The sequence below is a fragment of the Urocitellus parryii genome, chromosome X (assembly GCF_045843805.1).
Source record: "Urocitellus parryii isolate mUroPar1 chromosome X, mUroPar1.hap1, whole genome shotgun sequence".
NCBI lineage: Eukaryota > Metazoa > Chordata > Mammalia > Rodentia > Sciuridae > Urocitellus > Urocitellus parryii.
In genome coordinates this window covers 115,951,527-115,979,497 of record NC_135547.1, presented here as the reverse complement: position 1 = coordinate 115,979,497, position 27,971 = coordinate 115,951,527, and the positions used below count along the sequence as shown (strand labels likewise).

The following is a 27,971-nucleotide window of genomic DNA, read 5'->3' as shown; positions in this document are numbered from 1 at the left end:
CCTATTGGATCATTGTAGGGTTGTTGTAAAGACTGAAAACTATTTTAGCCTACTATCTATAATTTAGTGGAAATTTAATAAATGACTATTAGAGTTATCTTATGTAGCAAAAGAGCTTTTGGAAACACTAAACTTAGCTATGTTCTTGCTCCACAAAAAATTAAAGGAGTGATACTCTGCTTGCTTTTGGTATTGAGTGGCAATGAAAAATGACCTATGAACATATATTAATACACCATAGTGAGTCCTACCATCTTATACATCCATAAGAATAAGGTCCTAATTAGAATAAAATATATTCCATGTTTATATAATCTTATCAAAATGAATTCTACTGTCATATATAACTAACTAAATAAATAAATAAAATGAAGGATTGAAAAAAAGATTTTGGTTTAATTTGGAATATTCTTTAGATTTTAACACAAATTGATTACTGTTCTTCATATTATGAAATGTATTTTGTAATACCCATGTTCAAATGTAATGCAAAAGTTAATTTGAGTTAACTGAGAACTTGCCATCTCTTTCCACATGTACAAATAACCTAGAGTTAAAAATAGAAAGCTCAAAACATGTAAAGGCAAAAGCAGTATATTATAATCATATAGAATGTGTGTTTTAAAAGGGATATTAAGATCAAGTAATAGTTAAATAGATTCAGTGATGTAAAGTGGGAGCAGGAATTGTACTGGAGTAGGCAGAGTATATATTCTTATGGTTCATATAGTGTTAAAGTATACAAAATGCCCATCCAGGATAGTCTGACAGTCATTTCAAACACAACTTTAAATACTAATTTTTCTGTATACTCAGGGTTAGTGTTTAAGCCTTCTTGAGCCAGACATTCTAGGTGACCTAAAAATTGAATTGGAGCTCTTGGGATGGAAATTGGGGCATTTCAGACCAAAATCAGGGCAAGTCTTATATATAATTTTTATACAATATGAATTACTTAGTATATCCATGTAGGCTATATGAGAATTCTCTGTTTCCATATACTTTATATTTAAAACAATTTACTTTTAGTTCAGTGCAATTATACTTTGTCCTTTAAGTGTATCTTTAAGCTGTCTTAACCATGAAAAAACAATTCTAATATCTTTTAAAATTTTTATATGATCCTACTCTAGGGAACCAAATGTTAGATATAGAACTATTAGAAATAATACTCAAATACTTTGAAGTCTTTCTCTGAAAACACATAAAAACTAAAAATATAGACAGTTTACAAACTTATAGTATGTTACACACACACACACACACCACACATACCTGTATCTTGTCAAAGGCCTTTGTATAATGAGAATGTTTTAATCAGAATAGATATAAATGTGTATCTTCATTCATTATATTTTTAAAAGAACCCTATTATTGACAGCTATATATTTTCTGAAGACTCAGAATGAAAAGATAAAAGTGAATCATTGTATGCTAAGACTTTATTTAGCAAAGGAATATTTGGAACATGGGAAGTAAAAATTTCTTACCCTTCTATCTTTTTGACACTAGTCTGGCTGTGAACAGAATTACTGTATGTTACATAAAAATGGATGATGAAATAGATTACTTCTACGTGTTTATTTTTGTACTGTCGTAGACTGTATTTCATGTTATCTGTGTCATCCTCCCAAAACATTTTTAAATCTGTAGATATTATCACCATCAGTAATCACAGAAGGAAAATAGATGAGATATACTAAATTTAATTAAGTTCTTTTAGATAGCAAATGTCAAGATATTATTTCTTAGATATCTGCTGCCTTCAATAGATTGCATTTTAAATTTTATGTAATATTTTATATATACCAAAGGATGTATGTAGCATATGTATTTATGTATGTTGTAGAGCATAACAATTAGTATGCATGAATCTGTCTTCAAATTTAATAACTAGGATATTGCCAACTTCGATTTAATTATACTGAGCTTCCCTCACATCTCAGCAACCTTCGTCCTCTCAGGGTGTTTATCTTTCATTTTTTCTTAAAATAGTTTCATATACTTCTCTAAACATATTTAATTATGGTTGTCTTTGAGCATTATAAAAATGGTATCACTCTTGCTTTTTTCACTTGATGTATTTTGAAATTAATCTCTACTTGGTTCTATAGCAGTAGTTCATTCATTTTTACTGCAAATGAGATTGCATTATGTGCATATACTCCAAAATGTATACTATCCTAACCACAAACATTTGGAGATATATGGATTTTTTCACAATATACCAAGGAGTGTAATTGCTAGGTTATAGTTTGCACTTGCTCACCTTACAATTGCACCACATCATGTTCTCAAAATATTATTGTTTATTATGTTTTGTACTTTAATATCTATCTACTCCTGAATTATTTTATTTTTGTTATATTATATAGCTCATCTTTCAAAAGGCTTTTATAATTTCTTCACAAAGACTCTAAGAAAGAACTTTACCATTATTTCTGTGGTATGTGTATGAAACAGATGTAGAAAGGTGTGTTAGTCAATTCTTGAACCTCATAGGTAATAAAATAAACTTCAGAAGAAAATTCCTCATATACTACCATTTGTGATGTACTGTTATGACTCCTTTTAAAGTGAAAAGTAATACTAATCCATTTTAAAAAGATTTGCTGTGACAGATTTGGTGAAAGCAGGAAAAATCCTCTTACACCTCTGTGTCTCCAGTGCCTGGCAAACAAGTGTTGAAAGAATAAAGGAATTAATTTTCCCCTTAAAAACACCAAAAAGTATTACAGAAATTTTGATTTAGCTCCTGAAACTCACTGTGATACAGTTAAATGACCTAAAAAGAACTAACTGGATGGGCTGGGGTTGTGGCTCAGCAGTAGAGCACTTGCCTAGCATGTGTAAGGCCCTGTGTTCGATCCTGAGCACCACATATAAATAAATAAATAGAATAAATATATTGTGTTTAACTACAACTAAAAAATAAATATATTTTTAAAACTAACTGGAAAATACTAATTTTTCAAAGATGATGAAATGCATATATGTCATGATTATTACAAATACAAAAATATGTTACTTTTTCCTCTTCTTTTTTTTTAATGTTACTTTTTCCTCTTCTCCTTTTATTTATTGTACCTCTAGGAAGGTGGGCTAGGAGAAAACATTGGCAAAGCACCAATCTCTCCATAATGAGTTGAGGACTGACAAGAACAGGAATACTGTGGAGAGGACTAGAGGCTCAGAGAAGAGGCTAGGTTTAGACCTAGAAAAGTTCCCCATTTTGTTCAGTCTGCTTTCCACTCTACCCAAATCAATTCGTGTGTGTTTCTGAACATCATCTAGAATGCGTTTGTAGCCTAGAAATTCCAATTTTGATCTCATGTCAAATTTGACAATCTGATCCATAAATGAATATAGAATATAATGTCATTGAACAATGCAATGCCAGTTAGAGTGGGAGTTATAAAAAGAATCTGAGGAGAGAGTCAAAAGATTCAATTAGATAACTTTATTGGTCTGGTACTATAAATATTTTCTTCAGTATGTAGCTCTGTGTAAGTAGTGTGCCAAAGTTTTTGTTTTAGCTTTTTTAGAAATGTCTATTGTCATCCAGGCATGTTGGTGCATGCCTATAATCCCAGCAGCCCAGGACACTGAGGTAGGAGGATCGCAAGTTCAAAGCAAGCCTCAGTAACTTTGGGAGGCCCTAAGCAACTTAGCAAGACCCTGTCTCAAAATAAAATGGGCTGGGATGTGGCTCAGTGGTTAAGCACCCCTGGGTTCAATCCCTGGTACCAAAAAAAATGTCTATTGTCATGCTTTTTAGCAGGTATTAATACCTTAACTGTTAATTTCCTTTATAATGACTTACTATTTTCTACTGCCCCTCCTCACCTTATTTAATATCTCACTAGACTTTCTGTTTTTTCTCACCTAAACTGTTTATATAAACATTCTTCTGCTCTGTTTACCTACAAAGGTTCTAAACTGACTGTTAGAAATATATTCTTCCCTTTGCTCTTCAACCTACCTTTTAAATCCCATCCTTATTTGATATCATTTGGGCAAATGCAATCCCTCATGACATTTGAAAATTATTAGCAAGAAAAGGAGCTCTGCAAAGTTTAAGAGGTACTCCTAACAACATTACTGTTTTGAAGTTCATAAAGTGCTTTTATAACATTATTATATTTGTTCTTCACAGTAATCAAGTGTAGTAGGTAGACCAAGTATCATTATCTCAATTTTATAAGTGAGCAAATGGAAATTCAGAGAGGAAAAATGACATATTAAGTGACAAGGTTCAGGACATAGATCCAGATATTCTGTAATACTTTCTACTCTTTGCTTCTCAAATGTGGCTTTATCTTAGAATCTGGTAAAGAGCTTTTTAAAATCATTGATACTTGGGCCCCATTCAAGATCTATTAAATCAGACTCTCTTGGGAAAGGGGACTTGGCATCAGTATTTTAAAAATAATAGCTTGAGTGATTATAATATGAAACCAAAGTTGATAACTACTGTATTTGTACTGATATTTTAGTAGGAGATATTTATGAGGTGGGATTAAAATGTATGTGATCAAGAAGTGTTTCCCAAAGAGTGATTCATGGACCATGACTCCACTGGAGAAGGAATATTAAAATGCAAATTTTCCAGACATTACCATAGGCCAAATGATTAAGAAGTGTGGATCTGTGAAGTTCACTTATTTATAGGTGATATTAGCCCAGAGCCTATACATTAATAAAGATGGCTGGTTGATGTTTTGAATTTGCCACTGTAGTTATATGTGGCTCATAGTCCCTCTGCAGTGAATAAATATTCAAACGATTAGACTTGTTGTTTGAAACATCAAATGTTATTAAAATGATTATTATGCACTTGTAATAAGAGAGCAAGAGTGCTAATATGTGAAATCAACAGATGGCCAGGAACTAGTTAGTAAAACAAGAATAAAGCAATAATGGTTAATAAAGTTTATAAACTATTGTGCCTAGATTATATCATTGATTATATAGTATGCCTTACATGAATTATGCATCATAGATTCTCATACCTACATAAAATGAAAGCAACAAACCAAAGAATATATATAGCTACTAGTTATAGGCACTGGTTTTCTAAGGCATTTTACCTCTGCTGAAGTAGTTTTTAATAACCTAGTTCCTTATGTTTGGACAGAATGACCACCAATATCAGGTAATTCAAATGAAATTATGCCCTAACACAAGTGAAATGATGACTTGAAATTGTAATTGACAGTGGCAGGTTAAATAACTGGTTGGAATTAAGCAATTGGGACAAGTGAGTATGAATCAAACTTATGAGATAAAAATTATCTATAAATACTATATGAGAAAAAGACGAGATTTGCATGAAGGTAGTAGAATGTATCCTTGTTGATTGTGGGTTACGATGTGTGAGGAATGACATCACACCTCTGAAAAACTAACATTCATTTTTCTTAAAATGAAGATATACAACCTAGAAAATTTATTTCATTAAACTCTGCATTGATTAGATCACATGTATATCTGTCTTATTTTTCCCTTGTATTTGGTGGAGGATTATATCATCCATGGTAAGATAGATTAGGCTACAGTAACAAACAGCCTGAAAATGTTTGTGACTTTGAATAATACTCATATTCCATGCTCATGCTCCATGTCCATCCTAGGTTGCTATAGCTCTGCTCTATTTCCTCTTCACTTTATAACCTAGAGAGAAGGAGTAGCCTCTTGTATAATATTGCTAGTCATCATGGCCTAGGGAAAAGAGAGCATGGTGAACTCTGTATTGTTTTTTAAAACTTCTACCTGGAATTGAGGCATAGGTGTCTGCTCACATTTTATTGGTTAAAACAAGTTATGTATTTGTGACTGATTTCAGTGGCTCTCAGAATTTTACTTTTCCCTCAGAAAAAAGGTCAGTATATGTTTGGAAATAATACAATCTGCCACAGTGATAACTCTTGTGAAGAATTCCATGATAGCCTGATACTAGCAGCTTGAGGACAACAGTATTTTTTATTTGAACATAAAGAAAGAGACTAAATTATGTGGGAAATTTTTAAAAGTAAAAAAACCTTGGTAAAGATTGGGTTCACAAATTTCTTTCTTCTAAGTAGTGTACGGTGTGTATGTATATGTGTGTATTGTTATTTTAAGGTCAGTCTACTGAAATGTAGGTGGTAGTTTGGGTTGAGGAAGGGATAAATTACTTGTTGAATTTTGTCCAGTTGTAAAATTCTGGATCATAATCATTCAGTGTTAGTACCAGGAAACATTAAAAGGATACTCATTCAGTAGAATATCTCTTTTGAAGGTGTACCAAATTAAGCCTAGAAATTAGAATAGGATTATTACTTGGACAATTTAGTGTTTAATGAGATTTAAATATCTTTCATCATCATCAATCTAAAAATAATTATTGAGTATATAAATATAGCTATTAGATATAAAAATAACTATTGGATATAAATGGTACTTTTTTAAATATTGCAGTCACTGAAAAGAAATAGCTCTATTTTGTCTATAAGTATATAATCTAAATGGATAAAGAGACAAAGATATATGGGCTAATGAAATTTTTAAAGCAATACTAAGAATTTGTTTCAAATATATCATAACAGCTCTTACTTTCAGATAGCCAAGTGGATAATCTTGAGTTAAAGAATTAGCACTGACTTTATATTTTATTTGTGATGAAATGTGATATTTATTTTTGCTTTACTAAATTTGTCACAAAAGAAAGATTGTCTCTCATAACTTAGATCCTGTAGATTTTCTTTCCCATAGAATATCTCAGGTGGTCATTAAGTAATTTGAACATCTGAAAATTAGAGATGCTTTTTACTACAAAGAAATGTTAGTTTTGTTGTATGAATGTAGATTTTTGTGATATCTTCTTTTAATACAAATCTTTATGCAGAGAAAGCCTAATTTATTTTTATTGAAAATAACTGCTGAGATTATGTAGATTAAAGTTTAAAACTATACTCACTTTTAAAACTGTGAAACTCAATCTATTTTTGTACAAAACGTAAGTGTGAAAAAACTAAATGTACTGTGCTAATTTGGTAATTCAAAATTTTGTTTTAAAAAATATGGGTTTGAATTTTTTCATTTTTATACTTTATCTGTAAAACCAATATAAAATATTTATTTAAAATGAAAGTAGGGAATAAATAGAATCAAATATTAAAAGTTCACATTAATTTTTTAGAGTATGCAGAGCACCTTGAGAAATTAGACAACACATTAAAATATAGGGTTCCTTCTTTGAAAAATACTGATAGTGTAGTGGGAGAAATTAAGACTAGTTAACAAATATATGATGGAAACAAAATATGTACAATTAATATAGTTATCTGGTAGGCCATTCAAAATCATTTGGGTCTTGATTCAAGACATGTACAATAAAAAAAAAATAGTTCATTATGGGAAATAACTTATTGTTTCTTCATGCTGTCCAAACAAAGCTATTAAAGTTATAATGTCAGTATAATGAGTTTTCTGTTCGTTGGTATGTTGAAATTTTTATTTTGCTTAAGTCTCAGAACTTTGAACACTGGGCATTTGTTAGAGACCCATTTTACTGAAAAAAAAATGGCTTCTTCCTTGTCTCCATCCCCAAGGGTCTATGTACTAAAAGATTAGTTTATGCACTTATACAACTATTGGGACATTAGTCTTTTATTGTCAAGTGAAAGACTGTAATGATTATAAATAAATGGGTTCATTTTTTATTGTCTTAAAAAATAAATGACAGTGGAATGCATTACAATTCTTTCAGTCCATGTTTATATAGTTTACTATACATATACGTATTATTCACAAATAATAAATTCTTCTCAATTTTAGTTAATGACAGAACAGTAGTACAACAACAGGAAGGGATCCTAATTATAATAAATTACACTCCATATATGTATAATATGTCAAATACACTCTACTGTCATGTATATCTACAAAGAACAAATAAAAATGAATAAAAATTTTTCAAAAAGAAAAAAACAGCATGGAACTTAAATATAAGGATATAGGATTATAATAGAACAATTATCAAAGTTTGATATAGTTGTCATATTAATTACTGTTTGAAAATTCTTGATGTATTATCTATCATAAGCCTCAATATAGAATTCATATTCCTTCCCTGACTTTCAAGGTAATGCATGAACACATTTCTTATGCCTGCCAAGTTCCTGTGGCACTATAGACCTTATTCTTACTACTACTGCCTTTTAATTTAAAAAAAAATTGGTCTCTAAAACCTTCTCACATATTTTGCCCAAAACTCTTCTTTCACCTTTAACTCCTCTCATCCTTCTGACTTCAATTTACACATCACTTCTGATGGGAAGTTTCCTCTAATCTCTCCAAAATATGACACCAGAGCCAAGTTAAGATATTTTAGATGTCTCAAGAGCTAAAAGTGGTACGTTTCTCACCATACTACTAAGTTATTCACAATCAACCTAATCAAATTGCTGTAACAAAGTCTAAAATTAGGTTTCTAATATATAGTGACTAAAGTAATTTGATGATTTTTATATTTTGAAGTATTAGGTATCAGGTTCCTTTCATAAAGTGAAGTTTCTTTTTTCTTTTTTTTTTTTTTTTTTTTTGGCTGGTTAGTAGCAGTACATGCCATTATGTTTTTAACCAATTACAGAGCTAATTAAACATTGTTTTTATTTTTCTGTAAAGTGTCTATTTCACTAGATCTTAAATAATTTTATGGTAGGAGGCTTGCATGGATGTTGATAAATAAGTATTTGTTAAATGAAAGAAATCAATATTAATCTAGTTTTCTCATGGTATGCAATTACTTAGGCAAAGGACCTGCCTTCTCTAAGTTTGTCCTTGGAGTTGAGAATTTCTGAACTGAAAGGAAATAAATGTCAGGTCCTTCTTGTGTTTCAGTCACTCTATAACAGTATAGGTCTTTGTATAACGTAATCATGAATATAAAAACTATGTCTAAGCTGGTGTAGTGATACATGACTATAAAACTAGCTACTCAGGAATCTGAGGAAGGAGGATGGATTACAAATTTGAGGTCAGCCTGGGCAATTTAGCAATACTCTCTCTCAGAGAAACAAAGTAGTCCTCAGCCCTCAAAATAAAATATAAATAAGGCTGAGCCAGACTAAGTGGCTCATGCCTGTAATACCAGTGGCTGGGAAGGCTGAGGCAGGGGGATCTCAAGGTCAAAGCCAGCCATAGCAACTTAGCAAGGCTCTAAGCAAGTTAGAGAGACCCTGTCTCTAAATAAAATAATTCTAAAAAGGGCTGGGGATGTGGCTTAATGGTTAAGTGCCCCTGGGTTCAATCCTGGTACCAAAAAATAAAATAAGTAAGGCTAAGGATGTAGCTCAGTGGTAATTGCACCACTGTAATCAATCCCCAGTACTGCAAAAAGGAAAAAAAAATATTGTGTCTAAAAGAACAACTATTTGTATAATATTTCACAATTTACAAAGCATTTCTAAATACATCATCTCATTTGATCCTTATAATAAACTTGGGAAGTAGATATTTTCATCTCAGTTTTACATAATGGCAACAGACACAGACATATTAAGTGATTTGCCCAGTTATGAGAATTCAAACCTAGTGCTTCTGACTCTAATTGACCTTTTCATATGGAAACCTGTGATCAATTTACTTATAGATATAGGAAGTTCTGGCATTAAAACTTCCTAACCTGATGCTTATTAATGATGATCAAAGTAAAAAAAAATACTACAATTAGAATATATCTTCAGACCACTTGGTAAAACAATGGTTTTTCTATTTCAAAAAGAAATCAAAAGCTAGCAATTAAGTTTAAGATTTTTCTCCATCTTATATGTCTCCCAGAACTTTGTAAACCTGATAATTTCCAAATTTTATGCTCAATTTTGTTGTTTTTTTTTTTATTTTTAACGTCAGTTATGGTCTAGGTTTTCATAGTGAGACATAAAATTTTAAAGTATTAAATGCAAGCTTCAGAAAGCTTGAAAATCCATCTTATTTTTAATTTATTGATAATTAAGTCAACAAATATTCTATTAATCATTTGCTATAACAATTTTGTATTACATTTACAAATTTTGCTTCAGAAATTTTCTATAATTTGGATACAAGGACTGAGTCATTTTTAATATAATAATAATATTTGCTTTACCTAGCTAATTGTAAATGAACTATACCCAAAGCCATTTGTAATGAGGATTATCTTATGTAGCATATAGAATGAAAGAAAATCACATATAAATTTTTGTAGAAAACCTTATTGGCAGAAATCTCCCTAATTTTTCTTTATTCCTCTTAAATCATATAACAACCAGAGGAATTGATATCAATGGTGTATTTGATCATAACACTTCTGCCTACATCTCTTCTGAAATCCCCACTTCATGTACAACATACATAAATTCTTTAAGAATGGTTGAGTGCCAGCCTACCTTATTAATCTCCTATTTCAGTTTTTCTTACTTCACATTTTGAATTTAATAAGAACCAACTATGTCTAATTCCCTGCATACATCTGGTTCTCACCCCTATGCCTTTCTAACCATGTTGCTCCTTATCCCTTGAGTGTGCCTTACCCTATGCCTGGATAATCCCTGTTTATTCTTCCAGACTCTAATTATGCTTTCACTTTCACCTAAATGCCTTTCTCACTTCCTCAGACTGCTTATGTTGGTGGGCTTCTTTGCTTCCTTAGCATCTGCCTGTTTCTCTCTTTGTAGATATCAGTTTACATTTTTACAGCCTTTTTGAGATATGATTGACAAAATTATATATATTTAAGGTGTATGCATGATATTTTGATATATGTGTACATTGTGAAATTATTACCACAAACAAGCTAATTAACATGGCTATTACCACATAGTTACAAATGTGGGGTGTGTGATCTACCCTTTCAGTAAATTTTATGTATGCAGTACATTATTGTTGACTATGGTCACTATGCTGTGCATTAGGTCTCCAGAGTTGTTTATCTGGTGACTGAAATTTTGTACCTTTTGATTAGTATCATTCTCCTACCCCCTATTCCTGATAACCATCATTCCATTCTTTGTTACTATGACTTAAACTTTGTTTATTAGATTCCATATTGAGAATCATGAAGTATTTGTCTTTTTATGTTTGGCTTATTTCACTTGGCATAACATACTCCAGGTTCATCCATGTTGTCTCAAATGGCAAGATTTCCTTCTTTTTAAAGGCTGAATAATGTTTGCACACACATGTGCACTTGTGTATATATTACATTTTTTAAACATTTACCAATGTGAGACACGTAAGTTTTTTTCTTGTATCTTAGATCTTGTGTATCTTGGTTGCAATGAATATGAGAGTACAGAAATCTCTTTGAAATAGTGATTTTATTTATTTTTATTTATTTACTTTGTTGGATATATACACAGAAGTGAGATTGCTGGATCATATGGTAGTTCTGTTTTTAACTATTTGAGCATCCTTACTGCTTTTTTCATATTGACTATACAAATTTACATTACTACCAACAATACCAACTTACATCCTCACCAACACTTATTATCTTTTGATTTTTTGATAATTGTCATCCTCACAGTTATGAGATGATATCTCATTTTGGTTTTGACTTGCGTTTCCTTGATTGTGAGTGATTTTGAGCATCTTTTCATATACATGTTGGCCATTTGTATATCTTCTTTGGCAAAATATCTGTTCAGGTCCTTTGCCCATTTTTAAATTAGGTTTATTTATTTTTTGCTATTGAGTTGTAAGTTCTTTTAAGATTTTGTATATTCCTTATTGGATATATGGTTTGCAAATATTATCATCTATTCCATTCTTTTGTTTTGTTGATTCTTTTGCTGTGCCAAAACTTTCTAGGTTGATATAGTCCCATTTGTTTATTTTTACTTTTGTTGCCTGTGGCTACCAGTTTATATTGCATGCACAGTCGTGTGGGGTTTTTTCTTGCCATAATTTGAGCCATTTGTTACTTTTTCCCTTTAGAATTTTATTTCATTGTTTTTTTCACCCTCATATATTTTAGATTGTATGTGCATATTTTTCTCTAGACTACTAAGTAAAATAATACATGACTTGACATAATGCTATGGTAAGAAGTCAATGATCAATAAATGTGTGCCAAGTATAGGTTACATCACTACTGTGTTGTTAGGTAATTGACATTGATGTTATGTTTGCTAAATATCCTTCCTTAATGTATCATGATATTGATTAATGTGTTATCACCATTTAAGCATATAGTCCATTTAATATCCATAAATGTGTATAGAATACATCATTGTAGATAGTAGGTGGAAATGACTACAGTTGTGGGTGTAAATACAACTGAAGAATAGAATTATGGAGTCAGGGCCTTTTGTTGAAAGGGATCTTAGAGATCATCTAATTTCTTACTCCTACATCCAGTCAACAGCTAACATTTTCCTTTTTTGTGTGTTTTATAGAACATTACCATGTAACTTAATGTTTGTAGGTAGGTAAACACAGTTGTTATGCTCATGGCAACTCTGTGAAGTGGGTATAGGCATGGTTATTACTGTTTTTCTCTACTAATTATACTTGTCTAAGAGAAAGATAATTCATTGGGTCTCCCATATAATGCAGATTAACCATGTTAGACCCTGAGATATTAATGTTAATAGAAAAAAGCAATTCAGTAATTAACTGTATTTACCTTAGAAACAAGTTGTTTACTTCTTTGACAATCTGATACTAACTTCCATTAGAGTAAGGACTTTTGTGTTAGTCACATTTTTATGCAGGGACTAACTCTCTGAAAAAGAACTTAAAGGAGGAAAGATTTATTTTGGCTCATGGTTTCAAAGATTTCCATCCATGATGAGCTGGCTCCATTGCTTTGGACTGAGGCTAGGCAAAATATTATGGTGGAAGAGAGCTATTTACCTCATGGCAACTGGAAAGCAAAGAAAGGGTCCAGGGAAAAGATGTATTCTCCCAGGGTATGGCCCCAGTGACTCCTCCCTCCAACTAGACCCTGCTACCTAGAGTATTCAACACCTCCCAATAATGCTATCAAATAATCCATTGAAGGCAATGGATTAATTCATTGACGAGGTTAGAGCCCTAATGATCCAGTCACTTCCAGGAATTGGGACCAAACCTTTAACATATGAGATTTAGGGGGTCATTATAGATCCAATACATAACAAATGCTTTGGGTTGTGGTGGAATGAACAGGGGAAGTATTAAAAGACAACAGTCAGGGATGGGGCTGTGGCTCAGCAGTAAAGCACTTGCCTAGCATGTGCGAGGCCCCAGGTTCGATCCTCAGCACCACATAAAATTAATTAAATAAAGGTATTGTGTCCAATTGCAAATAAAAATAAATATTAAAAAAAGATAACAGTCATAGTCACAGTTTTATTGCTAAGTGTCTGTGCCTACTCAAGAGAATCATTTACCTTCTCTCTCTCTTTATCTGTAAAGCAGGGGGATAGATGACCATTAAGATCATGCCCACCTATATTCTCCTTCCAACCTATTTTTTGTTCTTTCTTTATAATTCATAACCCTGTTTAGTCTAATAAAGATCTTAGATAATTCTTGCAAAAGTTTGTCATTTTAAAAATTTAAACAAATAGCCTCCCTTTTTTTCTCTCAAAACAATGATGATAGAAACATGAACACATTTTTGGTCATTGAGTTGGTCAAATAACAAAGAAAGTGCAAAGAAAGTATTTGTAGGGAAATTATACATCTGCCTTATTTTCCAAGGACATTTAGAGATGAAATTGGAGCCAAACTATGGCATTTAGGTAACACTTTCAAGAATGCCAGAGCCTGTCTATTCACCATGAACACCTTCCTTTACAATCAGGACAGTCACCTATCAGTTTTTGATGAATCTAAATTTAATATGGACTTTCATCTTCCATAAATTTCAAGTCTTTTGTCCCTGGCACGTACTTTCTCTATGTTCACAAATCTGTGTGATGAATACTTTGATCTCCTTTTCAAAGCTTTTTTTCCATATATTATCCTACAGAGAGAATTGGTTTCATTGTACTGCTCTGCTAGTACAGATGTCATAAGATGGGAATCTGCCTTTTGCTGAAAGAATAATAAGGGAAGCATTTGATTCATATCTGGAAATTAAGTCCTTTCATGTATTTTTGCTAGATATTGTCTTATTTGTTTGGAATTTTTGTTAAATGGCTTCATGTTTTGTAACTTTTGAACAGTCTACAGTATATTTCTTTAGACCTGTGATATTAATACAGTAACAACTAGCTGCATATAGCTATTGAAATGTAAATTAAGTGAAATTATACATTCTGTTCCTATTTTGCAGTAGACACATTTCAAGTGCTTAGTGGCCACTTTGTCTAATGACTGTTGAATTGGACAGCATGGACATAAAACATTTGTTGTCCCAGAACATTTTATAAGAGAGTGTTATTTTGGGCCATTGCTGTATGTATGCATGAAAGTATCTTGATGAAGTAATTTTGTCATCTATCAGTACTCAGCTTGAGATGTTGTAAGGCAGAAAACTGTAAAAGTAATCAGACTGAGAATAAGTGGAAAATGTGTTATAGCTCATTACTAAAAATGGAATATACTCCTTCACGTGTGCAAAAGTTGTTAGAAACTTTTTAAATGTAAAAGCACTTACAAAATGGATCAAAACTAGTGGGAAAAATAGAGTTTTTCCTTTCTTTTTACAAAATAAATTTTGCTTTTGCTCCTCTCCAAGTAATTAACTGCAGTCCTTACTACATCATAGTCTCTCTTTCCTCTGAGGAATAAGTAGCTCATATAAATCTTTTCTTGGCAGTCTTTACCTTTCTTAATTTTCTAATGAGATCTGTGCATTCTTTCCCCTAGTTGATGAATTTGCAACTTTATTATACTGTTTTTAGATGCAATGTAGTTATATTCCATTTTATTCTTTAAATAAAAATCTTAAAAAGCATGGCAATACATTTAGTTTTATTGGTTACTTTTAGTTATACATAAAAGTAGAGTTCATTTATATATATTTATCCAAGCATGGAATATATCTTATTTTGATTAGGATCTCAGTCTTGTAGACATACACAATATTGAGATTCACTGTGTTCATATATGTACATAGGAAAGTTATATCAGATTCATTCCACTATCTTTCCTATTTCTAATCCCCTCCTTTCCCTTCATTCCCCTTGTTGTGGATTAGCTTCCACATATCACAGAGACCATTTGACTTTTGTTTTTTCGGGATTGGCTTATTTCACTTAACATTACCAATGAATGTCATAAAGTCATTCTCCTTTATGGCGGAGTAATATTTCATTACACACACACACACACACACCACAATTTCTTTATTCATTCATCTGTTGATGGGCATCTAGGTTGGTTTCATAGCTTAGCTATTGTGAATTATGTTGTTGTTTTTCCTTTTAATCACTCTTCAGTCCGGATATTTTATGTGTGTGCTCAGAATCATGTTATATAAAGCATTGTTTTGACATTCTTTCAATTTATAATTTTTACATTAGCTGAGTTATTTAAATATGTTCATCTAGTTCTCATAAATTAGAATATGATGGTAAGTTCTAAACTGCCTCTCTTTAGCTTCTTTTCTATTCCCTTTTTCCCTATCACTTTGACCCTGCTCCCCACGAAAATATTTTTATAGTACTTTCTATCTCAAAACATTTCTTAGAAGAACATCTAAATTCCACATCTAAATTCCACTGCTTATCCTTTTCAACTAAAGTTTCATCTCTGTCATTATATTAGAACTGATATCCAAAGTTTCTGTTGGTCAATTTTCTCAGTCTCTCAGTTAAAGTCAATACTGTTGATCCTTTCTCCCTTTCTAAAACTATCTTTTTAATTGATTTTTTAAAGAAATAAATGACAGCAGAATGCATTACAATTCTTATTGGACATATATATACCACGATTTTTCGTATCTCTGTGCATAAAGTATGTTGACACCTAATTCATGTCTTCATACATGTACTTTGGATGATGATGTCTATCACATTCCACCATCCTTGCTAATCCCCTGCCCCCTCTTCCCCTCCCACCCCTCTTCCCTATCTAGAATTCATCTAATCCTCCCATGCTTCTCCTCCCTACCCCACTATGAGTCAGCCTCCTTATATCAGAGAAAACATTTGGCATTTGTTTGGTTTTTTTTAGATTGGCTAACTTCACTTAGCATTATCTTCTCTAATGCCATCCATTTACCTGCAAATGCCATGATTTTATTCTCTTTTATTGCTGAGTAAAATTCCATTGTGTATATATGCCACATTTTTTATCCATTCATTCACTGAAGGGCATCTAGTTTGGCTCTACAGTTTAGCTATTGTGAATTGTGCTGCTATAAATATTCCTCAGCACTACATAAAAAATTAAATAAAAAGTTAAAGGTATTGACAACTACAACTAAAAAATAAGTATTTAAAAAAAAGGTCTAGCTCTAAAACAATGTTATCTTGTCTCTTTACTATCACTTTCTTCATTTAATCCTAGCCATGTGACTAACTCTTCCTCTATCTGGCTCCTAAGTAAGTATCCTCTGAGATTCTATCCTTATCTGTATTCCTATCATACATATTCTGATTTTTATTATACATTGATTTTGTTTTCTTATAGCTTGCATTATCACCTTAATGTAAATATCTCAAAGATCTGGCTCTTTTTCAGTTCTAATTCAATTTCCTTAGCTGCTTTCTAGACAGTTCTATATAGTATGTTTCATCTTTCAGCCACTCCTAATTTCACATGCCCAAAATATAATTATTTTAATCTCCCCAAATTATCTTCTCCATTTCTAATATACCATTCATTCATTTGCTCAAATTTAAAACCCTGAAGTTGTGTTTAACTTTCCTCATTGTCCTCTGTGTGAGATCAATCATCTAATTCTCTCATTTCTACTTGCATATCATCCACTTAACCTCATTCCCCCTCCATCATCATAACCTCAGTTTGAGCCCTGATTGCATATAACATTTTATTTTGAAAGTGCAGTCTAACTGATCTTTGTACTTCTAAGTTTGACCCTTCAAAATCTGTAACTTCTTCATCATCATTTTTGTAAAACATAAATTCAGTATTCAAACATCTCTATAAGTTCCCATGTATGGGAGTAAAGTTCACACTCCTCTGAAGAAATGTTTTTTTTTCTCTGAAAATCACCAATTTTCAGATTTGAAAGCCATTTGTAGCCAGCTAAAGTATCATCTCCCCTAGGTAAATATTCCAGGATTATCAAATCAGAATTTTCCTCCATTTTATGGGATCTTTTGTTAGCATTTATCTTGTCTACCTTGTAATATTTTTTAATGTTTTATTTCCCACTAAGCAATGCAATCATGATGGGCAAGGACCACAATTAAGATGCCACACAACATTTTGATGAACTGAATTTTGATTTAAATGCATAAAGGAAGGAATGAAATAAAAAATAATATGACACTAACTCATTTCTGGAATTAATCACTTAGGCATATAAAGACATTCCAATAGCTTAATAAGAGAATATGTTTAAATTATGTGGTATAAGCATACCATTATCAAAGATTTCTAAGCAAAATGATATTTTTTATTAATTGGAAAAGTATACTATAATATATACAGTGAGATAGATAAAAGTTTACAACATGTTTATTTATGAAGTTCTATGAAATACAATTGTATATAGCACTAGAGGCATAAACTATTTCCCTTCACTCTCTATGTATTTAATATTAATAACCTATATACTATTATTATGACTATAATAGACACTTAATGAAAAGTACAACTTATTCTGAGCATTATGACTCCAGGTGCTTAAAACTTGTTGACCAAGTATGGAATATCAATGGTAACATGTTGGAATAAAATTTGTTCTGTGTATTTTGCTCAGTTTCACAATTACAACATTTTTGCACAGAAAATATAACTGTTTATGATCTGCGTGGCTGTGTAGCTCATCTTTGGGAAGATGTTTCAATGCATATACTTTTCTAAAAAGAGAAGTGATCAAAATGAGATGTTCCTTGTTTTTATGAATATTTTCTCATTAGGAATTCACCCCTTTAAATGTGCATCATATAGTTTGTAGAAGCATTGTATGTAAAAGAATAAAGAAGAAACATTTTTTTTTACATGTATTGTAAAAGACAGCTTGAGCTACTGAAGAGAAAAGACAGTTTGATCTGCTGAAGGGAATATATGGTGCCAAAGTTCTAAATTCAGTTTTTAAAATCTAAATTTAATCTTCATCTAAAGATAACTAGAATGTCAGAGATGTACATTCCCATAACATGAATAGGTTTATGAAATATAGATTTCTCCATATGTAGTGTTATTTTCTTTTTAAAACCTGAAATACAAATTTTGGGAAAAGCTTTGGCCCTGAAATATTAATAAAACCCACAATTGTGAAGCAAACATTTTAAAATCACATTTTGATGGAAGTCAAATAACTTACTAATAAAATGAATACCCCAGAGTAAATAGTGCTATTTAAGTATTTAGCATGATAAAATGAAATACATAAAATTATTGCTTAACAAAATAGGATGTAGTCATTTAGTTTCTCTTCACCCTAATATAAAGTAGCATGTTAATATGCATTGTCTGTGTGGTTTTGTTTTTTTATTTGGTTTTCAATATGCTGTGTCCTCACCTTTACACCCTTGTGTAAGCCCCTGGCTTTCAATAAGGAAGAAGCAGATCTTGCTAAAAGAAGGTAAAGATTCAAATAAGTAGAAGCAGCTGTTCCAAAGTAGTAAGCTATTTTAAAGGTAAGTTTTCTGGGAGGAAAAAAAATTGTGGGAATGTGTAACTGAAACACACAGTTTTAAGGAAATGACAACTGTTTAGGGTGAGCCAGCAGATACTGTTTTTAAGTCAGTTTACTGATTTATAAATTCTGTATATTTGATAATTTTTGGTTTGAGTTGATGTTCCTCTATCATAAGGTAATCCTGTAAAATAGATCAAGTGTTTCTCAAAATACCAACTATCATCAAAATCATCATGGAGGCTTCTATTTTAAATCTCCTGATTCTGTATTTCTGGGGGATGAAACCTGGGACACTGCATTTTAACCTATTCCCTAATAGATTTACAAATGTGGGGGGTACTAAATCAAAAAATTATTGCAATAACTTACTATGCTTAAATATAGGTACATGGCTTTTACAGCCATGCCTTTCCCTATCTAAAAACCTACTGTTTCCAAGATCTAATTAAAAGCTGCCTATCCTGATTTTTTTTTAGAGAAAGAAGCTAAGTTAAGGGACTGTTCTTCCAGTCCCATAATTGTGCCTCTATGGCACTTCTCCAAACTGTCTCATATGTATTAGTGCAAATTTAAGCTTTAAAAACTTCTCAAACTTACAAAAATGTAATTGAAAATAGTTATTTTAATGTCTTTTAAAATCATAATATTTTACATAACAACTTTTGAATTTTAATATTTGTATATGACAATTTTTTAGACTTTGATCTGAGAAAAACTTGGCCACCTTAGTCACCTCATATATTTCCCTTATATTAATACATACAATGCACTTCATGTATTTCCCTTTGTTTTGTGGGGTTATGTCAAAATTGTCAAGTATGTACCAATATTTAAATTTTTAAATAATCTTAAATCCAGGATTACAAATATGATCCTTTCAGTCACCATGCCACAGCTGATGAAAGTTACAAAACTTAAAATTTGACTAGAGCAATGTATAGCACAACCCAGTGCTCATGTTGAATTTTAGTAAGAAATGGATCAGTATTTTGTAAATAAAAATAATTGGCCTTTCACATTGGTTTATATAATTTTGTGGCATTTATTCTTCTGAAGTTATCAAAACTTGAAACTGCATGAAAAACTCTTGAGGGCTACATGTTTTAACATTTTTTTTGTGAAAGCCTTTCTCCCTAAATTTTACTATTTATTTATCTGTTTATTTCTAGCAGAGTTGATTAATATTTCCTGAATTGAGAATTATATATCTATTATACATTCTTCAGTTAGTTTAATTTTTATTATCATTACGATAATACCACATATACTTTGGATATGTTAGTATGATAGTCATCTTTGCATCACTGTGAACAAAATACTTGACAAGAACAACTTAGAGGAGAAAACGTTTATTTTGAGCTCATAGTTTCAGAGGTTCAGTCCATGATTGGCCAGCTCAGTTGCTCTGGGTTCATGGTTCAGAACATCATGGCAAAAGGGTGTGGCAGAGAAAAGCTGATCTTGGCAACCAGGAAGCAGAGAGTGAGGGAGAGGTGCAGGGACCAAGATAAAATCCCCAAGAGCTCAACCTCAGAAGTCTACTTCCCCCAGCCATGCCCCATCTGCCTATGGTGATCACCGTAGTACAGTAGTCCTTTCAAATTTGTATTCTACCAAATGCATTAGTCCACCAATTAGGTTACAGCTCTTGTAATCTAATTATTCCACTTCTGAACATTTTTTCATTGTTTCCTTAACTTTTGGGGGACACCTCATATTCAAACCATAACTTTCCACCCCATCCCCAAATAGTTCATGCCCATCTCCCAATGCAAAAATGCATTTAATACATCTCCAAGAGTCCCCACAGTCTTAACAGTTTCAGCACTGCCCAGAAGTCAAAGTCTAAAGTCCCCTCTAATACTTAAGGTCAACTGTTGGCTATGAGCCTCTATGAAGATCAAAAGTGAATTATATACATCCAATATATAATGGCACAGAGTAAACATTTCCATTCCAAAGGGGAGAGATGGCACATAGAAAAAAGGAATGGGACCAAAGTAAGATTGAAACCCAACTGGGCAAATAGTAAGTTCTATAACTTTATGTCCAGAATCCAGAGCATATATTGGTGAGACGTGAGCTCCAAAGGGCTTGGGCAGCCATGCCCCTATGGCCTTGCTGGTTGCAGTGCTTATGGGCTCTCTCTCAGACTAGTTCTGTCTGAATCCAGCAGCTTTTTCCTCAGGTTTTCTATGTTACTGGTATCTCTTAATCCAGGGGTGGAGGTGGGAGTTGCCCCTGCAGCTTTGCCTTTCTTCACACAGCTTCACACATCACCCTCTCAATGATTGCCTACAGAAATTCTGACTCTGCTACACTTTGCCTGGCCTTCCAGGCCTTCTTTCAGCCTAACAGAAAGTTGCAGGACATGGGCAAAATACAGACAGATTCTTTGCCAAGAAGTAAAATAAATGGCCTCTACTCCAGTTCCCAATAGAGTCCTCATTCCCTTTTGAAACCTCATAGGCACAGTATTTACTGTGTGCATTTCTATCAGCATTCTGGTCTTTTGAGCTCCCACCAGAATCACCTGTTAAGCTCTGCTTACAACATTCTAAGGATTCTATAGCCTATATCTCTGATCTTTCCAAATTCTTTGCACAAACTAGGTCTAAAGGCTTGAACCACATGGTCAGGTCAGTCACAACAGTGACTCCAATTCTAGGTTTGTATTTCTGTGTTAGTTTTTCATCACTGTGACTAAAATATCTGACAAAAAATACTTATAGGAGAAGAAGTTTGGGCTCACAGTTTCAGAGGTTTACTCTGTGACCAAGGTGAGGTAGAAAATCATGGCAGAAGGGTATGGTGGAGGAAAGCTGCTCAGTTCATAGCAACCAGGAATCAGAGGGAGGGAAGTGCTAGGGGGTCAAGATATTGTCCCCAAGGGCACATCTTAAGAGACCTATTTCCTCATCCATGCCCAATCTGCCTACAGTGACTACCCAGTATATTATTCCTTCCAAATTATTAATCCATCAAATGGATTAATTTACCATTTAGGTTACACCACTTACAATCTCATCATTTCACCTCTGAACATTGCTGTATTGACTCTTCTGCTTAGGAGGACACCTCTTATTTAAAACATAATAATTTGTGGATTTAAAATTTAATATTTATGCATAGGACTTTTAATGTATTTAATATTTAGTAGTGTTTACTATGCTTCCATCACTGCATTTTTATCATTTTAGTTGCTCAGATTGTTCCATCTTTAACCCATGGCAATCTCTTCATATCGACTCCTGAATCCTGTTGACACTACCCTAGCAGTCTTTAGTAGCTTACTTATATCTTGTATCACAATATGATCCAAGCACACCTTATAAATTTCCATCCCAGATCTCAAATCAGCCATTTTCCAAAACTTAGGAAATGGTCTTCTTTTTTGAAATATTTTTTGTTGTAGATTAACACAATACTTTTATTTATTTTTATGTGGTGCTGAGGATAGAACCCAGTGCTTCACATGTGCTAGGCAAGCACTCTACTGCTGAGCTACAACCCAGCCCAGGAAATGGTATTTCAAGACTACAAACTGTGGAAGTTTGTTATCACTAGATTGGTCATTGTTTCTCTGCGTTTTCAGTGGGCAGAGCTAAGAAATAAGTATATAGACGTACATACATAATACATCAAGAAATGCTAGGGTTTTCTTCAATCATACATATGTATCTGCTTTCCCTATGCTAAAAATAATTACCAATGACACCAGGAGTGATTAAATGGCAGTCACATAATTGTTTAATTGTTTCATCTTAGAAAGCACACACTACAGTTTTAGCACAATAATAACACTACTACTAATAAGCAATACGATTACTGGAAACAATTTAAGATTCTTTTAACAGTCCTTTTTATTATATCACAGTGGGGATGTATGAGTAAATTATTATATTTTAAAGAGACTTGAAATCGTTACTTTATATGTGATTATTATACTACTAGTAGTGTATACGTTTATCATATTTACTTTTTTCCTTGAGGAAAAGAATCACTTTGAAGTTGAACATTTAATTATATTCTGTGATTCTGGAAGGTAGGCATATGAAACTTGCATCCATTGTAGCTATAGCAAGCTGTAGAAGCAGCATGGAGAATCTGGGCAACTTCCCAGGTTTTCCCAACTTATCTCTTCCCATTGCAATTGTGTTTAAAATTGATTTCTATAAAATTGAACTCTCATAAATTCAGATGGAAGTACAAGTACATTTTCTAAATATAAATGCTCTGTCTTTACCTTGGTTCCTGTGTTTATATAATTTAGAATTAATTAAATATTGACTTTGTGTAAGTAAGCGTATACATATATATGACTCTTTGTAGCAAATTTCTCCTTTTGCACATGAGGTCTATCAGAAAAGCAAGACTTAATCATAAATATTTCTGTTATAGAATTAATCAGACCTAAATATTTTTTTGAAAATTTGCCTGTGAAAAAAGGTTTTTGCCTGTGATATGAATGCATACTTGAAAAGTTATTATAGGGAAATAACATTAAAAAAACTGTGTCAAACAAAATTCCTTTTTTAAAAAAATTAAATTCAGGGAAAAAATGAAATGGATTATCATTCTTTAAACTATGCAGTACTGTGAAATATGGGTATTTTTTTCAAAATGTGCAAAATAGTAGTTAATTTTATATTTTGAAGTAAATATAGTTTTTAAAAATTCATGATACAGAACAATTTTACATGCTAAAACATTTGTCACTTCCTATATATCAGTTTCTGTGCTGTTCAATTTATCTCATTTTCTCTTTTTTACAATACTGTTATTGAGCTACTACTAGTACATATCATGCCCGTTTTATAAACTTCTTGAGGAAACTGAGCCATAGAGACATTAAGTGTCTAAGCAAAGATCAACTTATTATTATCACTTCTTATTGCATTTCAATCAGTTGCAGGTTAAAAAATGCAATTATGGAATTTTTGTTTGCATTCATATTTTTTGTTGTTCTTTTTAGATATACATGACAGTAGAATTTATTTTGGCATATTATACCTACATGGAATAAAACAATCTAATTAGGATCCTATTCTTGTGGTTGTACATAATGCAGAGTTACCCTGGTCATGTACTCAAATATGAGGCTAGGAAAGTTATGTCTGATTAATTTTACTATCCTTCTTATCCCCTCCCCTTCCATTCCCTTCATTCCCCTTTGTCTAATCCAGTGGACATCTATTCTTTCCCTCTCCAGTCTCCCTTGTTATAGGTTAGATCCACAATAAGAGAGAACATTTGGCCTTTAGTTTTTGAGGGCTGGCTTATTTCACTTAGCATGATGTATTCCAGTTCCACCCATTTATTAGCAAATGCCATATTTTCATTCTTTGTTGTTGCTAAATAATATTCCATTGTATGTATATATATATATATATATACCACATTTTCCTTATCCATTCATCTGTTGAAGGACACCTAGGTTGGTTCTATAGCTTGGCTATTGTGAACTGAGCTGCTATAAACATAGATGTAGTTGCATCAATGTAGTATGCCAATTTTAAGTCCTTTGAGTATATACTGAGGAGCGGGATAACTGGTCAAATAGTGTTCCATTAATGGTGGAATTTTTGAAGAAGATTCTGTAATTTCAGGGAATCAAATTTAGATGAGAACTATAAACTTGGTATTAATGTGCAGTGATTTTACATATATAATATAATATAGTTTACAGTAGTTGAAAATATAAAAGTATAAAATTTTGATGTGACTATTCAAATAAATATTAATGTTTTCTTAATGTTCTAATATATAATAAATTGGTGTTTAAAGTCTTAGAGATTTTTTCAACAAAATATATTTATCACAGGTAAAAGTTTAGATGAAAAATAGTTATAATATTTTTTTCAATTTTCTTTTAAAAGTGTACTTAATATGTGTTATCCTTTATTATATATGTTTAAAATTTGTGATTTAGAAACTATGCTTAGACAAAAATAAAAATATCTTTTTTAGTTGATCATCTAAGCTAACAACTACTAATATTTTGGGAAATAGCAGTCTAGTTTTTTTTTTCTATTCATATTTCTTTTTTATATGAAATTTCAAGATTTTTCAAATTATAGTGCAATTTCTCACAAAATATTTTTTAAAGAATGCTTGATTTTTTTGAAACTAATGTGCATGTTTCTTTTTTAGGATTGTACTGTATATGAAACAGAGAATAAAATTCTTCATGTGGTAAGTATATTTGAATTTTCATCTCATTAGAGAATATTTCTAAATAGAAATATTCTTACAAAAAAATGTGAGCAATAAATTTAAAAATCTACTGACCACATCAGTTAAGTGTATATCTTTAAGGAAATTTATAGATATATCAAAAATATTGATTATAACTGTTTTATGGTATATAGTAGAGAAATATAATATTTGAAGATTGTAGTATTTAGCAAGTTTAGAGTACAATAAAATAGCCTAGAGAAAAGGTAATTTAAAATAAGAATTTTTCACTGTGACAAAAAGAGATTGGAAAATGTATTCTGTTCTACATTAGGGATAATTCAACTCTCATCATTTGGATGAACTACTTTATATCATAATCAAACATCCTTTACTCTGATTTTATTTTCACCAAACCACCTTCCAAATGGTAAATTATCAATATTTGTTGAATGAATTAGTGGCTTTGTTGATATTTTATTACTAGAAATGAGTTATGAGTACATTATACTTTGTGGAACGGCATCTCCTTTTTTGTTATTGAACAACTGACCACTTTGGTATGTAAATTTATTTCTTGATTGATGCTGGTCTGTCCTAACAGCTTCTTCACCTCTAATGTGAGATCATGGCATTTCTACCCCTACAGTGCTTCTTTTATTTCTACTTTGTTAATAAGTTAATATTTCTGAAATATTTTAATATTTATAAAACAATACTATTTTGTATTTAGAAAAGCAAATGTTTAAGACATATCTTACTTAAGTCTGTAAGGGGAAAATATTCAATTCAGAATATCAGCACTACAGCATTACTATTCCATTGTGTTATCTACTACATAAATAATACTGAATAATCCTTTTCCTTTCATTATACAGTAGTGATGGCCTTTCTGACATATTAAGATGGTGTCAAGAGTGGACAGTGAATGTACTCTTCTCTTCATTAGTCCAGAAAGGAAAATAATTTCACCAACCTCCTCTGGATTCACTTATAGGCTCTACAGAATAGAAAGAATATTTTTTAGGATTTATATGTTCCAAGTATTAGTTTAGGTTCTGTAAACATATTACAGATTGAGCATCCCTAATCTGAAAATCCAGGATTCAAAACACTCCAAAATCTGAATCCTTTTTGAGCACTGACATGATATCGTAAGTGGAGAATGCCATACCTAACCTCATATAATGGATCACAGTCAAAAACCATGCCAACAACAGGTTTTTCCAATAACACCAAGGGAAAAAATCGCCCTCCTCTTTATCTGTGATATTTCTTTCCCATGCATGTCTGGATTTCCCCACAGAAGCATACCCAAAAGAAGAAATAAAATGGAATGTGTGCAAGCCAAATGCACCAACTGTAGTTTCATCATGATGTCCTGCATGCGGCCAAGATCTACACACATTGTTCACAGTGACCGATGCTATGGTGGCAGCAGCGGTTGCCGCTGCCGCCACCGCCGCCGCCGCCTCCTCCTCCTCCTCCTCCTCCTCCTCCTCCTCCTCCTTCTCCTCCTCCTTCTTTGGTGCTTATTCTCTGTTCTGTGGGGTAAAGTTATTTTTGAAAATTTCAACAAGGTCTACAAATGCTCCTGTGGGTAACAGTTAAAGAAAAAAGAAGTATTTATATTAATTTATAGCACAGAAATTTGAACTGTTGAAGAAATTGGACAGTGGTGTGTCAACCCTCTTACAGAAGAGCGTGGTGTTGGAATGATCGCCTCTATAATATGAAGAAATAGAAAGATAAAATGCTGAAGTTCTTTGCTGAATGTGGGCAAAAGGAAATTAATGAAAAATAGAAAAACATTCCATAAATCAAAAAATGAGCATCTAGATTATATATTGGAAGAGTGGACCCATCAGTTTTACAGGAAACCCATTCCACTTAATGTTGTGCTGATCATTAAACCAGCAAAGATCTATCAAGTTGAACTGAAAATTGAAGGGAACTGTGACTGTTCAACAAGCTGGTTGTAGAAATTTAATGAAAGACACAACATTAAATTTTTAAACATTTTTTTGTTATAAAGCATCTGCTAATCCGAAGCAGTAAAGAAATCCATTGAAATGAATATCAAAGGGGGTCTTAACATCAATAGTGAAGCTCCAGTTGTTCTCTCACTGACCTTTGGTAAAATAGCCAAATTGTTTCAGAATCAAGGTGATCATGATAATAGTGTCATTGAATATGATGTTGTTAACACTAGAGAAAAAAATTTTCCATAGGTATCATGGTGAAAATGTATAGTGGGCTTATTGAAAAAGTAAAGTCAGTCTGCATTTATAACAGAACAAGAGATCATGACAGTTTATAAAATCAAAGAAAGACTTTTAAGACAAAAAAAATGTTATTAATGAAGCAGATGACTCTGAAGGAAACATTTTAAAAAGCTATCCAGAACAATGCCTCCACATTTCTCCTTCTCCTTCAACTGCTAGTGATTTTTTTTCTCACCTGAAATAATAAAATCCAGTGTACAGTAAACTTTTTATCAAAACATATCATTATAGGTAGAGATTGAAGTCTATCATTTTTTATTATTGTTGGTTAACAGCTAATACAGGTATTTTAGATATGTAACTGTCCTGCTTAGTTACTCTGAACACATTCTTTTTTCACTGTATCAGTTATGTCATCTTTTTACTGTTACCTTCAGGCTATGTATATAAAAGGCATATGAAATGAATGAATTTCATGTATAGACTTGGGTCTTGTCACCAAGATATCTCATTATGTATATACAAATATTCCAATATCTGAAAAAAAATCCAGGGGCTAGGATTGTGGCTCAGTGGTAGAGCACTCATCTGTCATGAGTGAGGCACTGGGTTTGATCCTCAGCACCACATAAATGTAAAATGAAGATATTGTGTCCACCTAAAACTAAAAAAGATAAATATTTTAAAAAATGAAAAAAGTCCAACATCCAAAACACTTCTGCACCCAAGCATTTTGGATACTCATCCTGTGTCTCAATCCTGTTTTTACAGATGGTGAACCTGTAGGTTGCAAATATCAAGCTTCAGTGTTGAGTTTGAAAACAGATCTAATACCA

At 32.1% G+C, this 27,971-nt stretch overlaps 1 protein-coding gene across 4 annotated transcripts in view; it reads left to right on the top strand.

Annotated features, from left to right (window-relative positions):
- The window catches only part of Cnksr2 (connector enhancer of kinase suppressor of Ras 2), a 262,226-nt gene that overhangs the window by 67,395 nt on the left and 166,860 nt on the right, over positions 1-27,971 (top strand). For all 4 annotated transcript variants that reach the window (XM_077794034.1, XM_077794033.1, XM_077794032.1 and 1 more), the window contains exon 5: positions 24,887-24,928. In XM_077794034.1, the coding sequence (XP_077650160.1) occupies positions 24,887-24,928 (42 nt within the window). The remainder of the gene's footprint in view (positions 1-24,886; positions 24,929-27,971) is intronic.